The sequence below is a fragment of the Marmota monax genome, unplaced genomic scaffold (genome assembly GCF_021218885.2).
Source record: "Marmota monax isolate L192 unplaced genomic scaffold, Marmota_monax_Labrador192_F-V1.1 WCK01_AAM20220418_F8-fsc00173, whole genome shotgun sequence".
NCBI classification, from domain to species: Eukaryota; Metazoa; Chordata; class Mammalia; order Rodentia; family Sciuridae; genus Marmota; species Marmota monax.
The window spans coordinates 2,486,505-2,502,492 of record NW_026694620.1 but is presented as its reverse complement, the minus strand read 5'-3'; the positions used below and the strand labels follow the sequence as shown (position 1 = coordinate 2,502,492).

Here is a 15,988-nt window from a genome sequence, read left to right as displayed (position 1 = left end):
ACTCCTCGAGTGCCTTCCGCGTTCGGGCCGGCGTGCGCCCTACGGCACTTGGCCAGTTGATTCCGGGGCAAAAACTCCCTTTCCAAGCTCCTCCGAGCACAAATTCCCAGGGAAACTTGAACAGTGGTGGAAATGTTTGATGATAGAAAAAAAAATCTGCTTGCTTGCAGTTCTTGCGATGGCCAGATTGTTATAAGAAACTGTTGCATTCCAGAGCAGTTGAGGGCAGGCAGGGGGAGGAGACAAGAGCAAAGAGGCCGGAGAACTTGAAAGACCGAATCAGAACTCCGGCAGAGAACGCCCGGGAGGCCGCGGGGGGCTGACTAGGGGCGGTAGAGGGCTGGGGAAGAGTTAACGCGGGAGCGGAGCGTGCGGCGGGGGCGGGACGGGGCGGGGCCGGGCGGGAGCGGGGCGCTGTCCCTTTAAGGCGGGCGGCGCGGGCCGGCCGAGCGCCGCTGTGATTGGCGCGGCGGGATCACTGGCTCCCAAGCCCGGCCAGGGGGAGTCGGCTGGAGCCGGCTGCGCTTTGATAAGGTCCTGGCAACTCAGTAACAGCCCGAGAGCCGGGAAATAAAAATAACCCCGCAGCGCGATGGATTTGGGGGCTGCCTGGCGACCGTGGCGCCCGCCTCCCGGGTCGAAAGCCCTGCTGTAAAAGGTGGGGGCGGCGGCGGGGCCACAGAGGAGTAGCTCAAGGAAAGCCCCCTAGGACCAGGACGAGGTCGTGTCGGGCTGTGTAGTGGGCGCGGGCGACAGGAGGGGGCCCAGCGGGCCGGAGGCAGGGCACGCAGGGGGTGCGGGCTGGGCGGCGGGCTCCGGGACGGCAGGCGCGGGGGGCGGCCGGGTGCGGCCGGCGAGTACCTCCCTTCCAGGACCGTGCGCTCGGCTCGCGCCTTTGAAGTGCACAGTTAAATCCACAGCGCAGTTTTTGTTGGAAGCGCCCGGAGGACATTTGGTGCGCCGAGTGACTGCTGGAAACAGGACCTGTGTTGAAAGCCGGGCCGGGCGGGGGCCGGAGGGGCCAGGGGAGGCCGCGGCGGGGGCGGAGGCCCGCTCGGATCGTTTGCATAAAAGGGGCGGCGGGCGCCTCTCCCCTCCCCCGCGGAGACCTCGCTCTAATCCGGGATCGTCGTTTCCCCGCACCCCCTCCCCTGCCGCGGACTCCCTATGTTCTCCGACGCCCCGGCCGGCCCGGGGGGGCCCGGGACTGCCTCTGCGAGCGAAGCCGGGGGCTGGGGCCGGGGCCCTGCCCGGGGTGCCTGCGAGGTCTCGCCGCGGAGCGCGCGCGCGGATCAATGGTGAGTGACGAGGCCGCGGCGGCCGGGCGGCCCGCGCGCTTTGATGTGCCGGGCGGCCCTTTGAAGTTGGCAGGCCGGCTATTTCGGGGCTCGCTCTGGGCAGGCGCAGAGGGGAGCTGCCGGACAGGCGCCCAGCACTCCTGGGGGCTTGGCCGGGCCACCCCGAGCGTCCTGCGCGAAGCCCCCTCCCCATTGCGGGGGCCGGGTGGCTGGGGGCCGGGCAGGGAGACTTCTCCAAGTGGCGGAGGGCGCACATCCCCTTCGGGGGTCGCGTCGCTGTGGTTATGGATGTGAGTCGGGGAGTGAGTGTACGCGGGAGTGCCTTTGGAAGGTGGGATGAAAGGGCGGCGGCGCCCCCCGCTTGCCCTCCCCTCCGCCCCCACCCCCGCCTTCGCTCCCCTCCGCCCCCTCCCCCGCCTCTCCCCCGCCCGGTGCTCCCCTCCCACTTCTCTCCCTCCTCCTCTGCCCTCCCAGCCGCGGGTCCGCGCTAAGGGGCCCTGAGCACTGGCGGAGGCTCAGTCCGCGCGCTGGACCGGCCGGAGCCCGGGGTGCCCGCGTCCCTTCCTCCCGTCCGGGCCCCGCGCCCCGGGTCTCCCAGGCCCCTTTTGCGGAGAGGCAGCGACTTCGCGCGTCGCCATTTCTGGACTAGGCGGCTGCTTTCCGTGCTTTTTCTGCGGGCGCTGCTGCGAACCGCGGCGCTGGGGACCGACCCCCGCCCGAGCTCGGGTCGCTGCTCGCCGGTCCTGGGGCTCGGACTCCACGCTCTGCGGTTCGTTCACCCGGGCTCTGGAGGTGTTCGGTTGAGTTTGGGCTGGGGGGCCGGGCCGGAGGGGCTCGGAGGAGATGAGAGCCTGGCCTCGGCGGCCTTCGTCTTGCAGGTAACGGGGCCGCCCCACCTCCCCTCCTCCCGGGTGCGCGGCGCCACCCGCAGCCCTGCCACTCCACAGGCGGCGTTGCCCAGCACGGCGTCCTGAGGTCCCAGGCCCGGGCCGCATGTACCCACCCAGGGCCAGGTCCCCGGCCCCTCTCCCAGCAGTCCACCCGGACCGCCCCTACCTTTCTTAGTTTGATCCTTCCCGTGCTAGGGAAAGCGACTTGTTTATTGGTTAGATAAGACTTTGGGGTTTTTGGGGGGAAAAAAGAGCTTTGAGGTCAGTGGAGTTCGGGATTCTTGGCACAGGCAGTAGTAGCGTGAGACCGCTTCTGATCTGGTTTTGTAGGGTTCGCGACTCAGGGAGGCGGGTTAGAGGTAAGGGAGCGACGGGTTCTGAGGCTTTTCAGCTATTTTGCAAAGTTCCAAGACCAGTCTCATCTGAGTGATTTGCTTTCTGGTTTTGGGAGCGGTAAGACAGAGGTATAGCCTGAGACGGATTCTTGGCGTGCGTCGGGTGGGGGGGGGCAACATTTGCATTTGGGACGGGAGAAGGTGCCTACTGAATCTGGAAGTGTGGGAGCCCCATTCCATCTATGTTGGGCGGGCTTCTTTTGGGCTGGGATCTTCTATATTTTTAAGGAGTGGAAGAGGGAGCGCACTGGGAGGGGGCGGATGGGAGGAATGGGAACCAGATGCCGGGGAAGGGCACGTTTGGAGCTCCAGTTATCTGTGCAGAGTTGAGCGGGGAAATTTTAACCGAAATTGACATCACCTGCACACAGCCCGACGGCTGGGAGTGTGCCTCCTAGGAGTTGATGCTCTCGGAGGGGGGCGGACTGGGCTGCCCCTACGTGCGTGCGCTGGGGCTGAGCCGGTATTTGGAAAGTTGTGTCTTACACCTCCCTTGTTGTCCTCTCCGCCCCCGCCCTTCCATCTCACCTTCTCCGCCCCTTCCCCAGCTCCACCACCCCTGAAAAAGGGTGAGGGAAGCTCAGATTTCGCCTTTGAAAAAGCAGCTTCGGATACTTGAGATGAGCACCTCACGGATAGCGGGGTTGCTTGATTTGAATTTGAGGAGTTGAAAAGCCTGTTTACTTTCTTGCTTTGATGTTGGGTAGATCTGGTTTTGATTAGATCAATACCCTTTTCTCTCTCCCCACCTCCCCCCTTCCTTTTCTTCCCAGAGAGGAGGCTCAGATGAGCCCCTGCTGACTTGAGAGAGAGAAAGAGAGAGACCACGCGGATTGCTGAGAGGAACTGGAAGAAAAAAAATCCCAACTCAGTAGAAGAGCTTCCTCACTATGAGTAGCGCTGTGTTGGTGACTCGCCTCCCGGATCCCAGCAGCAGCTTCCGCGAGGATGCCCCTCGGCCCCCGGTTCCAGGGGAAGAAGGGGAGACCCCACCCTGCCAGCTGGGGATGGGCAAGGGCCAGGCCCCTAAACTCATGCCTGTCGCCTCAAACACCAGGCGAAATGAAGATGGGTTGGGGGAGCCCGAGGGGCGGGCGTCCCCGGATTCCCCTCTGACTAGATGGACCAAGTCCCTGCACTGCTTGTTGGGCGACCAAGACGGTGCTTACCTCTTTCGGACTTTCCTGGAGAGGGAGAAATGTGTGGATACTTTAGACTTCTGGTTTGCCTGCAATGGATTCAGGCAGATGAACCTTAAGGATACCAAAACTTTGAGAGTAGCCAAAGCAATCTACAAGAGGTACATTGAGAACAACAGCATTGTCTCCAAGCAACTGAAACCTGCCACCAAGACCTACATAAGAGATGGCATCAAGAAGCAACAGATTGACTCCATCATGTTTGACCAGGCACAGACTGAGATCCAATCGGTGATGGAGGAAAATGCCTACCAGATGTTTTTGACTTCTGATATATACCTCGAATATGTGAGGAGTGGGGGAGAGAACACAGCTTACATGAGTAATGCTGGACTCGGGAGCCTAAAGGTCTTGTGTGGCTACCTCCCCACCTTGAATGAAGAAGAGGAATGGACTTGTGCCGACTTCAAGTGCAAACTTTCACCCACTGTGGTTGGCTTGTCCAGCAAAACCCTGAGGGCCACAGCGAGTGTGCGGTCCACAGAGACTGTTGAAAATGGATACAGGTAAGACTTTGGCAGAGGCGGGTGGGGGCGGGGCTTGCAGGCTGATCTGGACTTTACAGATGTTTTGAATTAAGTTGGATGGATGGATGGATGGATGAATGGATGTGCTGCAGAGGCTGACAAAGGTCTGTTGAGATCTAGGACCGCTGGCCAGAACCTTTTGATCTTGGTTTTGTTGTTTAAGGGGGTGGGTGGAGATGATGCAGGCACAGCTAAATACCGAAGTCTTCCAGTGCTGACTTCAAACAGTAGCAGGCAGTATTCATTAATGTGGGTTACTTATTATCCTGGGCTAGAGCCTCAGAAGGGGTTGAGAGAGAGAGAGAGAGAAAGAGAGACAGAGAGAGGACAGCAGCTTTTGATGCCTCTGAGTCACCAGACCCACTAAGCACCGGTTTGGGAAGGGGTCATTCCACCCCTAATCAGCAGAGGGGAATTAACATGGCTAGGGAGGAAGCTGGGTTGTGGTGGAGGCACAGGAAATAATGTGTGCACCCATCGAGGGGTAAGTGGGATCCTTTGAACTTTTTTATGCTAAGATAAGAGCCAGCATTTGGCTTAACGACCAAACTTGTGGTTCTCTTTGTAGATACTTACCCCAACACAAACCCTTTTAACCCTGGGAAGGTCCCTTAGCTTTGGACTCTGCTGGTTTATGAATTGAAGTTTTTCAATGCCTAGACCCCGAGAGTCAGACCTCAGTTGATTTTGTTGCTAAGTGCTGATGGAGAAGAGACCTTGGTCCAGGAGGACTGGGTCCTAGAATATTTTCTCCTTTTGAAGCTTCAAAGACAAAATCCTTTGCAGAATGGCCAATTCTTAAGATTCTCAATCTTTGCAGGCAACTTAAGATCTCCTTTAAGGTTGAGTTTTTCTGTTTCCTTGCCTTTTCCCACTTCCTAATATCTGACAAGAGAATGCACTTCTTGGTCGAGGTTGTTGCTTATGACATGCAAGGGAAGAGGTGGGGCCGTACTTGATTGCCATCTAAATGGCTTATTTTGCTTTCCCTGTAGATCTTAATGTTATGGACCCTGGTCTGCTAGGTAGCTGCCTGGAGGTTTCCCCCTCTCTGAAGGGTGTGGCCTCCATTGTCCAGTACCGGAGGAGAGGGTAGGCACCTGATAGTATATCTTCAGCCTCTCAGGTTGGGGTCCCTAGGTTTGAGCCTAGCAGGCTATGATTAGATGCAGCCAAGGGCATTGACGGTTAGTGAGAGACAATGGCAGGCTCATTCTCTCTCCACCAGGGGGCGCCCTCACAGCCTTGGCAGCCAGTTTACCAATGCTCAGACAGCTGGTCTGTACCTAAATTGAACAGGATTGGCTTTTGCAAGGAAGTACAGGATCACATGAAGGAGGTTTTTTTTTTTTTTTAATTGTAGATAAACACACAGTGTCTTTATTTGTTTTTAATGTGGTGCTGAGGATCAAACCCAGTGCCTGAGCTATAGCCCCAGCCCCACATGAAGGAGTTCTTTCAGCACCTCTAAGCTTAGGGAGTCAGGTTGTTTTGGAAGACTGTTTCTGGCCCCTGAAGTAGGGAAGTCACTGAACGCCTGCCACTGTGCGCTGCTCCATCATGACGACACTGGGGTAAACCTCTTCTGCCGGCCTCCTTGCCCTCCCACTCACTTGTGGTCAGAGCTGAGATGCCTGAAGGCCTGTGACAAGGCTGCATTCCCAGAGGCCTTCTGACAGTGGAGCTTCTGTGTCTCAACCTGATTGTCACCTTTGCAAATAGCACAGTGTGGTTTTGGATGCCAACAGGAGGAGAGCACTCTTCTCCTTGTGCATGGGCAGGAGAGAGCCTGGTTTGCTTTTCCCCCTCTCTGAGGCTTCTTTGGGGTATTTCCAGCACCAAATTTGAGATTGCTCTTGAGAAGCTGTTGGGGTCCCAAGACAGGGCAGAAGATCCTTTTTTCAGTGCTGCCTTCTTGGTTGTAAACTGGGGACACCCTTGATGGAGACAGGATGGCTGTTCATTGGCTGAGTGTCCTCATACTAGATTCATGTGTGATCTTCCCACTGTTGGGTTGGAATGAAGCATTTCACCTGGACTATCTGCAGCCTGTCTGTCTTCCCTGAGCATTGTCAGAGAATTTAAGAATACCCACATGATCTAATTTCATTTTAACATGCAAGATATTTGAGTGTGGGTACAGTCCCCCCCAAGGGAGATGCTGTCCCCAGGTCCCCCCGCGGCCAGTGTTCACAGCCTTTCTCTGCTTATTCAGAAAGCACGAGGTGCAGGGATGCACTGGAGACTGACCATTCTCATCGAGTCTTTGCTGAAAGTGTATTGGGAGTTATCCCGACCCTTGGTTCCAGCCCTGTTCATCTTTCTGAAACTAATATTGAAGACTTTGAACCTAATGTGCCCATCTGTAAAATGGGTTGGCATGATCCTTCTGTCATAGTCATAGGGCTATTCTCAGGATCAAAATAATAAACACAAAAGCCCTTTGTAAAGGGAAGCATTTTGAAAAGATATAAAGTGTTATAATTGGTATAATTAACCGTAATTGGGGATGTGAAAAGGGCACCGAGTTGGCATATCACTTTTAAAGAGTAGCTCTTAGGTTTTGGCCCATTTTTCCTTGTGAGGTTTTGTAGGTTCCCCTTCCCAGGCCTCAGCGCTTGATGCTTGTTGGACTTGCTCAAGCGCGTCCCTCCAGCCAGTTCCTGTGCTGCGGGCATCCACTGACTCTTGGTGCTGAGCCCACCCCTGCATCCACTTCCTCATCGTGCAAAGTGCCGGGCACACAGGAGGGGCATAGGAAGTTACTTCTGTAAACTAAATGAAACAGAACAGGAGCCCTGCCGAGGGTCTCTGGTCAACTGGCGAGAGTCTTGGCAGCCAGATGCCCAGGGCACTGGCCAGCCTTCCAAGCCCTGTGTTTACCTTGGGCACTCAAAGGAGCCTCATTTTTAATGACTTGTTTGCGTCCTTACTGATTTGGTGTCAGGTTTAATATAAATAGTTGGGACGGAAGAGCAGGAATTATCCTCAGAGGGAAGGGCTCTGGTTTGCTAGTGGTTGAGTGGGATGCTTAGGCTTTTGATGGTCTCTATAAATAACTGAGCGCAAAAGTGACCTGTTGGTAGGAGCACGTGTAAAAACCCCAGCACACAAACACACAGTGTCGGGGTGTGGGCTGAGGGGACTGCGGGTGTGGGCTCTCGGCCCAGCATTTATTTTGGGCAGGGGATACAGTGTTGGGTGCACAGAGCATTGCTTCCCTTTCTGCCCGGGCCCCAGGCAGGGCTCATCTGCCTTGGATTGGGCCCTCTGCTCTGGCCTCACTTAAAATCCACTGGGCCCAGCAGATGGCCCTCTGCTGGCTCCAAGTGCTTCCTGTTCTCTGAAAGAACTCGCTGATGAGGCCCGTTTTTGTGTGAAGCCATTGGAATCAATCTTGGCTTCAGTTATCAAAGAAAATGATGCCATTGGAAAGATATGCAGGAAGCAGTAGTCAGCAATCAGAGGATGAAGCTCGGTGAAGGCCTTTGGCTAAGATACACTTGTCAAACTTTGCCTGGTTCCAAAAGGCACTGACCCCTCACTGCACACCCCTTGATCTTGCCTTCAAAAATGCTGTTGAAGTGGGTGTTGCCTGTTGGGCAGGGACTTTGTAAGTATATTGTCAGAGACTCTTGGAAGCCTTAGCACCGGCTTGGAAGCAAGTCATCTTTAAGTCGCATTGCTGTGAAGGGCCCTATAAGGAGGCCCTGAGGATGGTTGTGTGGGCTCTCTGTAGGGAGCCTCTGTTCCGGGCTGTGGGGAGGGGCTGCGGCAGAGCATCTCATCATCTTGTGGAGATGAGAGAAGAGTGGGCTAGCCACAAACACTCACATCCGTTGAGCTCCCAGGAGCCTCTGCTCTCTGACAGCTGAAACCCCTCTGCATACTGAAGTGGCAGAGGAAGGCTGTGGATGCACGCCCGGTGCAAAGAGCATACCCATATGTGCCCCAGGCCTCTGCGCTCCATAGGAATGTAAAGTCCTTGCAGCAACTGGAAGCCTAGGAAGAAGGAATCAAAGCATCTGGGTGCAATTACTGTAGCATGGTCGAGTTCCCCCCCCCCCCCTTTTTTTAAGTAATCACAAGAAAACAGCTCTAATCTGCTTTCTTAAAATTAAGTGGTGCTTTTGAGAAAGTTCTGGGCACTTCAAAATTGAGTTTCCGTCTCCCCACAACCTTACCTCCTTCCTCTGCTTCATCTTGTTATGACTGCAGGAAAATCCAAGTACTTTATTGCAGTCAACTGAGTTGAGAGCAGTATATTCCAGTTTTAATTACTGGCCACACAGTAGCCCTCTATTTTAGAAGTGGAGGGAGCCGAGTTTATTTTGGGATCCATGTGTGAAAGAATTGGCGGGACTCTGCGCACATGGGGTTTGAGTTAGGTGTCTTTTGTTTTTGCTGGGGAGGAAGGAATTTCTATTGAGTCATTTTCTCCCCGTGGAGGCAGAAATATAAGTCTTACATCTGAGGCATTGTTGATGTGTTAATGCCACCAAGATAGCAGGACCAAGGGAAGGAGAGTGTTTGAGTGCTGTTTATGGCTGCTCTGGTTTCTCTGATCTTCCTCTGTTCCTCTTTTCAAACTTTTTAGCAATCTGTTTGGATCTAGGTCTTTGAAGAAGGCTTAACCAAGTTGTGAGCTGCCACGTGCCACCAACTACTTTTGGTGTTGGAGACACGTGGCAAACAGGGCCCAACCCCTCGTGAAGTGCTCAGTCTGGTACATGAGACGGACATTGGACAGGAAAGGGGCCAGCGCTCTGTTGAGCTAAGTCATGGTAAATACTGTGGGAGAAGTCAGTAGCACTTTTGAGGACAGTTGTTTTTGCTGGTGGTTGGCTCTTTTGGAGTGTGACTGTGACACCTCCAATCACAGCGCTCTTGCCTGGCCCGTCAGCGTGGGAGAGCATAGCATAGGTGGCCACATTTGACCTGCTCACTTCTCAGGTGGATGCCCCCCAACGTGGGAGGCTGTTCCTTGGTCCAGCTGGCCAGTCCCAGTCTCTGACTTCTGGTCTCTGTCAAGAGTGTGCAGAACCTACCTACAAAGAGGTAATCTTGTTCACCTGCTGTGAGGCGGGGCCCCCACCTGCGAGCCCTGGAGAGCTAGAACTGGGGCAGTTTAGACTTGGGTGGTTCTTTGGCCTACCCTCATCCACTCCCGCTCACAGCTCTCTGACCAGGTAGAAGTCCTTTCTTCTCTCTGACTTGTGAAGCCCATTTCCTCTGGTTCTGCCTCAGGGTGAGGGTGAGCTGGGAGCATCCTCCTCTTGAGTTCCTCATGGGCTGGGACGGTGCTTTTCCCACGTCCCCCCCGCGGCCTGTGTTCACAGCCTTTCTCTGCTTGTTCAGAAAGCATGGGGTGCAGGGGTTCACAGGAGACTGACCATTCTCGTTGAGTCTTTGCTGAAAGTCCCAGGAAGGGGCAAGACTTTTAGCCTCTACAGTTAGGTGGACAGGGCCAGTGTCCTTGGGGCAGTTCAGTCACAAAAGTATGCAGCATGTTTGCACCTTCTGGTTAATTCCATGCCTATGTCGCATCTCTAAGGTCTGGCTTTCTGCTCCAGCCTAGTGCCTTAGAACAAGGTCAGGTCCCAGCTGACATTCAGCCGCTCCAACCAAGTCTCCAGTGGGGTGGCCTTGATAAGGTACTTGGCCCATTTAAGGCTTGGGGACCTCCTTGGGTGGTTTTGAGGATTAGAAAACAGCAGCTGTTAACCTGCTGTGTGCCAGCCCTGTTCTTGGTAGTGGGGAGTAGTGACGAAGACCCTGTCCCCTCAGGAGCATGCCTAGTGGTTGGTTGGTCAGTGGTGTTCCTGGTCGTTAACGTTTCTGAACTGAGGGCGGCAGGTGAGCCTGGAGCTTCACTCCAGTGTTTCTGCGGGGGTAGCTCTTGGCACACGCAGCTGGCAGGCTCTCCTGCTTTCTTTTCCGTCCCACTGCCCCCTGTTGCCCTTCCACCAGATGTGGCAACAGCTTCCCACGAGGCTCCCGGCTTGCACCTGCCCCTCCTTCTAGTCCCACCTGGTGGCAAACCCTGGGCCCCACATCCTGCTCGCTCTCCTCCCTACCTCGGGCCTGCTGCCCCCTGCCTTAGGGCCCCTCCCCGTCGTCCCAGTCAGACAGACTCTGGCCCTGCACCTGGGCCTCCTTCCTGGCCCTGCACCCTGCTCTCTCTGGTCGGGGAAAGCTTTCCTGCCTTCAGTCCTGGTGTCTTTTCCTTGGATTCCTGCTCATTCATCATGATGTACCTCGTTTCCACCCGTCCCAGGGAGCTGGCCCCGACCATCCCTGCTAGAAACTTCCTGTCTGCCATTTGGGCCACCTGATATCATGTATCAGGTTGCTCATGTCCTGCCTTGTATTCTAGAACTTTCCAAAAGGTTGAGACTGTGTTTGTATTAAGAGGCAGAAAGAAAGGTTCATTGAGAGCTGGATGAACCAGCACCATGCCCGCCAGCTCCGGCTCTGACCAGGGCACCACCGAGGGCCTCAGCTATAAAATGGGCACAGCACAGCTCTCCGTCCCCAGGGCAATGTGTGTCATCTATGCGCCCCTGATAACACTAGGCCTGCCTCCCTCCTGATACCCCCCCACGTGATGGTCATGTGCCCACCAGGCCAGGAGACCAGAACCTGGGGACTGCGAATACCCAGAGCCCAGCAGGGGGCTGGACACATGTGAGTAGGAGCTTAGTGAGCACCTGTTGGTGGCTTACCTTGACCTCTCATGGACCCCTCCTCTTGCTAGCCCCAAGGCTGTCTTTGTGGACTGTCTTCTGTGGCCTGATAGAATGTGTTCTAAAGGGAGGAGCCTTCCTTTCTCCTCCAGTTGAGTTCTTTGCTGCCGCCTTGCCCTTGCGGGGCATGGTAGGGTCTTGGTACACTAAGCTTGAAGGGACTTTAGGAAGGGTCCCTTCCTGCAGCCTGTTGACCTATCCCCACTTCCCCCACTGGCTCCCTGACACAAGAGGAATGCAGCCCAGCAGGAGAGGGGCACACTGGTTGTTCTGGGAGGAGATCAAGAGAGAGAGCAATGGGGACCCAGAGGCCACTGAGACAAAAGGGCTGGAGACCCCTGGAGGAGGGGCCTGGGCCTCCTTTTAAAACAGCTGTGCTGCTCATTTCAGTCCTGCTGGCCTCAGCCAGCCCTGGGGGAAGGAAAGCCTGGATGGGGGAAGGGGCAGGACAGAGGCCCAGCACAGGGGCCAAGGGAGCCCTAACATTGTCCTAAAGTCTTCTGCCCCATCCGTCTGGCCTGCTGTGGAACCAGGATCAAAGCCAGAGGGCCAATCAGGCCCCCAGTTGTTCACATCACTAGGGCTAACAGACCGGGCGGGGAGGGAAGATGCTTGGGGCCTGCCATTGCACTGTTTTGGCCAGGCTCGTATGGAGAGGGGGGAGAAAGACACCTGTATCCACTGACTTGTTCCCCTCTGTTATCACAGTCTCCTAGAGCAGAGCAGAGTCTATGCCTTCTTTGCAGGTGTGTATTTAGGACTCTGTAGGACCCCCCTGGACTTCCTTCTGTGCTCTGGCAGACACCTACTGATGGGGGGGAACCCAACCTGCCTCTCCCCAGGGTGACTCACTGGCGGATGGGCCTCCCTTTTGTGGCCCACCTGGACCTGGGCAGCAGGAGGCATGGAACAGGTGTGGGATTGTGTCCTTACCTGATGACCTGGGTTTCCACTGACCATCAGTGGCCACACTCTGACTGTGCTTTTCCACAGGTCCCTCAAGAGGAGCGACCCTGTCAATCCATATCACATGGGTTCCGGCTGTGTCTTTGCACCAGCCACCAGCGCTAATGACAGCGAGATTTCCAGTGATGCGTTGACAGATGATTCCATGTCCTTGACGGACAGCAGTGTGTGAGTATCTGGCCGCTCCCCCTGTTTCCTCTCCTCCTCCCCTGGCTTGGCATTCCCATCTGTGTGAGTGTGGACCTTGGTTCCATGCACGGGAGTGTGACAATGGCGTGGCTCTGGTTGAGGGGAGTGACATGGTTGTTGGGTGGCATTAAGCTGTGAGCTTTCAAAGGGCAGTTGAGGTGGCACCTTAGCAGAAGAAAACCGAAGTCCAGCATTCCTGGAGTTTCAAAACCTGCCTTCTGGTTCTCCCTGTGGGAGCAGTTGGCCTTGACTGGGCTTGAAATGCAGGTTCAAAACATCAGGTGGGACACAGGAGGAGCTGCAAGGGTTCATTGTATTTTTGAGGAAGAGGCATCGAAGCAGGGTGGTTCAGAAAGCCAGGTATCTCCTGAAGGGACACCCTGTGTACAGTGCCCACACGGAGATGTTCCAGTGGACGTTGTTCGGTCCAGTAAATGTTGGTGGAGGCTGGACTGTAGAATCTGGAGATTCTGAGTAGAGGCTTCCTCAAAGTGGGACCTGAGTTTGGGTCATTTGCAGGTGGGTGATTTGATTTTTTTTTTTTTTGAAGTAATCCAAGTCACTGAGGTGGTCTGATGGGATCAGGAGATCATCTGGTGAGGTCCTGCTTTGAGTTTGAGGCCATTTGAAGTTAAGCTGTAGTTCTCTTGATGGAGAGCAGTTCTCCATGGGTCTTGTAGGGGTGTGTGTGGGCGGGGGGCCCCATTTCCTGCCGTCCTTTGAGGTTTTGATTCAGGAGACTCAGGTGGACCCTGGGCATGGGTGCAGTTCCCCAAAGGTTCTTTATCCAACATTGAGTTGAGAATCACCATTCCAAAAATGGTCTCTGAGGCTTTTCAACAAATGTTCTGGAGCCAGAACTTTGCCTGCTAAGGAAACAGTTTTGAAGGGCGAACCGAACCCACTGAGTGGTGTTGGGCCTGCCTGCTTATTTATCTGTTCTTCTTGGCTTCCTAAACTGGAGGTCTGTTCTTCCCTTTGGTTAGAGACTATCTGGTTTCTCTTGGCCACTGCTGCGTGGCCTGTGGCATAGGGAACGTCGAGGAGGCTAGCTTGGGACTCTGCTATTGGTTTTCCTGGTGGCTTTTATTATGTCACCTCAAATTCCCTTGTTAGTAAAAGACGAGAGATCCCTAAGTGAAAAATTCCATTTTAATAAAAGAACAGCATTTTGGCACTAGTGAACACAGAGCAAGCAGTGGTTCATCCGCTGTGGAGGAATGAAAGGTTTCGGGTTCCCATATTCACTGAGCGCTTTGAGTATCCATACTTGAGAAAAATTATTCTTTGATGGACGTATTTCTCACAATGCAATTTGATCTATCTTTACTGAGTAGTATTAGACAAGGCGTAGTTTATTTCTTGATAATCCAAAAAATTAATATCAAGATCTGTGTTCATACTGTGTTGTACCCTCACCTCATAGGCTGTGGGGTTCTATGGGGCCACCTGCGCCTACATGTATTGATCCCCCCTTTAGGTCATTTTTCTCTTTGTCGTTCTACCTACTGTCCTTGTCCAAGTATTACTCTTACGCATTTATTAATTTGTGGATTGTGTGGGAGTCTGAGTGCTACGTGTAAAATAAGAGTAAATTGGAACTGAATGAAGGCTTTGAGGGAGCCTTCTAAATCCAATGCAGTTTACTTAAGACTGTGAGGCTTCTGTTTAGATTTCTTAGAGACTATTTTTGGCTTGCTTCCTGGTCCTGGCTGCATTTCAGTGCCCATCACTGAGGTGTTATTTTGGGTTCATGATGAGATAACTCGGGTGTGGTCCTCATACTTGTTTCTGTTTGATCCTCACAAGACCCAGTCAGAAAGGTAGGCAGGTCCTGGTGACTTGACGACAAGGTAGGAAATCCTGCTGCATCCTTGACCACTCTGCAAAAGCAGAACAGCCATCCCTGCCTGATGTGGTCCCCACCCTTTGCCCCCTGTGTCTTCTCTGAGCATGAACATTTCTTTTTTCCCAGTGTGAACATTTCTGCCATGAACTGTGTTGATGTGACTAGTTGTTCATGAGATCTTTAAGTCACTTTGGGTTTCTTTTCACTAGTGATCAGAATGCTTTTTTAAAAAGGTTTGGGTGGACTAGGAGGAAGCTCTCCCTACAGCCTTCCAGGTTATCGTTTAGAAGTGACACAAAAGCTCTCGCCCCTTTCTGCATTAGCTGAAGCACTTTGTGGACTTCAAGTGTGGGGAATCCACTTTCAGGACTCAGAAAGATTTGCAGGCCACTGATCCTGGGTAGCAGGAGATAGTGTGGAGGCCAGTAAAGAACACGAGCACAGAGACAAATGGGAAAATCCATCACCTAGCAGCTTTCTGTCATGCACAGCACATACCTTGGGGCTCCTAGTGGCAGAACCTCTGGGTGTTACAACAGGGTGTCACAAAGTGTAGCTGTCTTGATCCACAGTGAGTAAACCAGGCAGCCTAGAGAGAGTAGCTGTGAGGCCCAGAGACCTGAGGGTTCATGGTGTTGGCTCTGGTCTTTTTGGCAGCTGTGGGTGGTTCAGAGCCTTCTCCCAACCAAGTGAGAGGACTGTTAGACTCACTGTCATTCCAAGTGTGTAGACCAACTGTAAGTGCAGCTGTGGAGTGGGATATCGCCCATACCTGGGGTTATTTGTCTCATGCTGCCTATGATGGGGGACAAAGGGTCTCCAGAACCAAGAGTCCACTGGATGGGGCTTACTAATACTTTAGAGGTTCCTGAGGTCTCAAGCTGCCATTGACTGCCAGGGATGGGTCGCTTGGGGTCACCCCACTCTTTGCTGAACAGACTTGGCATAGACTTAAAGCTTGGTGCGATGTGAGGCACTTTCTGGCCTGCTGGCCCTGGGTGTGTGTGATCTGCCCTGTCTCGGGCAGTCACCGGGATTCCCAGGACTGGGATTAGACCCCCTCTTCAGAGCTCTGCCAATTGTGGGCCTCGTGCAGATGAGAGTGCCAAGCGAGAAATAAAGTGTGTGGGGATGAAAAGCTGTACTGAATCGCTTTCAGCCCATTGTTCATCTGGGGAGCTTAGAGGGGATAAGAGGGTAGCAGGCCCCTTTGAAATTTCCTGAGCAAGTGAATAGGAGCGCCCCATAAAGCATGAAAAGAGCCCCGGCGGTTTCTCCTCTCACAATGGCCAGCGTGGGCAGCCAGGGGTTGAGGGGCTTGGTGAGGGGGGTCAGCTGCCCTGCTGGGAGTTGGGAGGGGACAGGGCTGGGGAGGGGGACCGAGGGGGTCACAGGCAGCCTTCAATAGACTCCAGAAGGTTGGAGTTCATTAGACACAAGCCCAGGGAAGCAATCGTCTCATTTGCGACAGAACCAATTAAGTCCCAGGGGCCTTTGCAGGCAGCCTGGGTAGAAGGTGGGGCAGGGCTGGCCTGGGCTTGGTTACTGGTGGAGCCGCACGCCAGGCCTGGATGTGCAGAGCAGGCAGGGGCTTTTAAAGACATCATTGCCTTCTTCCAGACCCTGCTGCTGACTTCTGTTTTCCCCGCTAAGTAAAAAGCCCTGTTAAAGATGGCTGGGGATTTGAGTCTCCATTATAGGCCTCTGAGAAGGCTGTTTTATCAGCCTGTCCCTCAGAACCTGTATTCTTGGAAGAAATGATTGTCTGATGTTTTTTTTGTTTTTTTAAATATTTTTGGAAGTTAACTGCCAGACTTCCAGCAAAATCCTAAACCCTAATCCGTGAGGCCTTGGGGACAGAAGGAGTGTGGGGCCGCTCCCAGGCATCAGGCGTAGGAAGATGGAGCACGGGGGGGCCAAGGACATCAG

General features: G+C 54.2%; 1 protein-coding gene across 5 annotated transcripts in view; it reads left to right on the top strand.

The window, feature by feature from the left end:
• Nucleotides 1-505: 505 nt before the first annotated feature.
• The window catches only part of Axin2 (axin 2), a 30,542-nt gene continuing 15,059 nt past the window's right edge, over nt 506-15,988 (top strand). For 2 of the 5 annotated variants that reach the window (XM_058572200.1, XM_046422640.2), the window contains exons 1-3: nt 506-658; nt 3,357-4,288; nt 12,049-12,189. In XM_058572200.1, coding sequence (XP_058428183.1) covers nt 3,474-4,288; nt 12,049-12,189 — 956 coding nt within the window. In that variant the 5' untranslated portion in view covers nt 506-658; nt 3,357-3,473. Of the gene's footprint in view, nt 659-865; nt 1,299-1,798; nt 2,177-3,356; nt 4,289-12,048; nt 12,190-15,988 lie in introns of those variants that run through there. The other 3 variants (XM_046422639.2, XM_046422641.2, XM_058572201.1) reach the window with 3 other exon arrangements.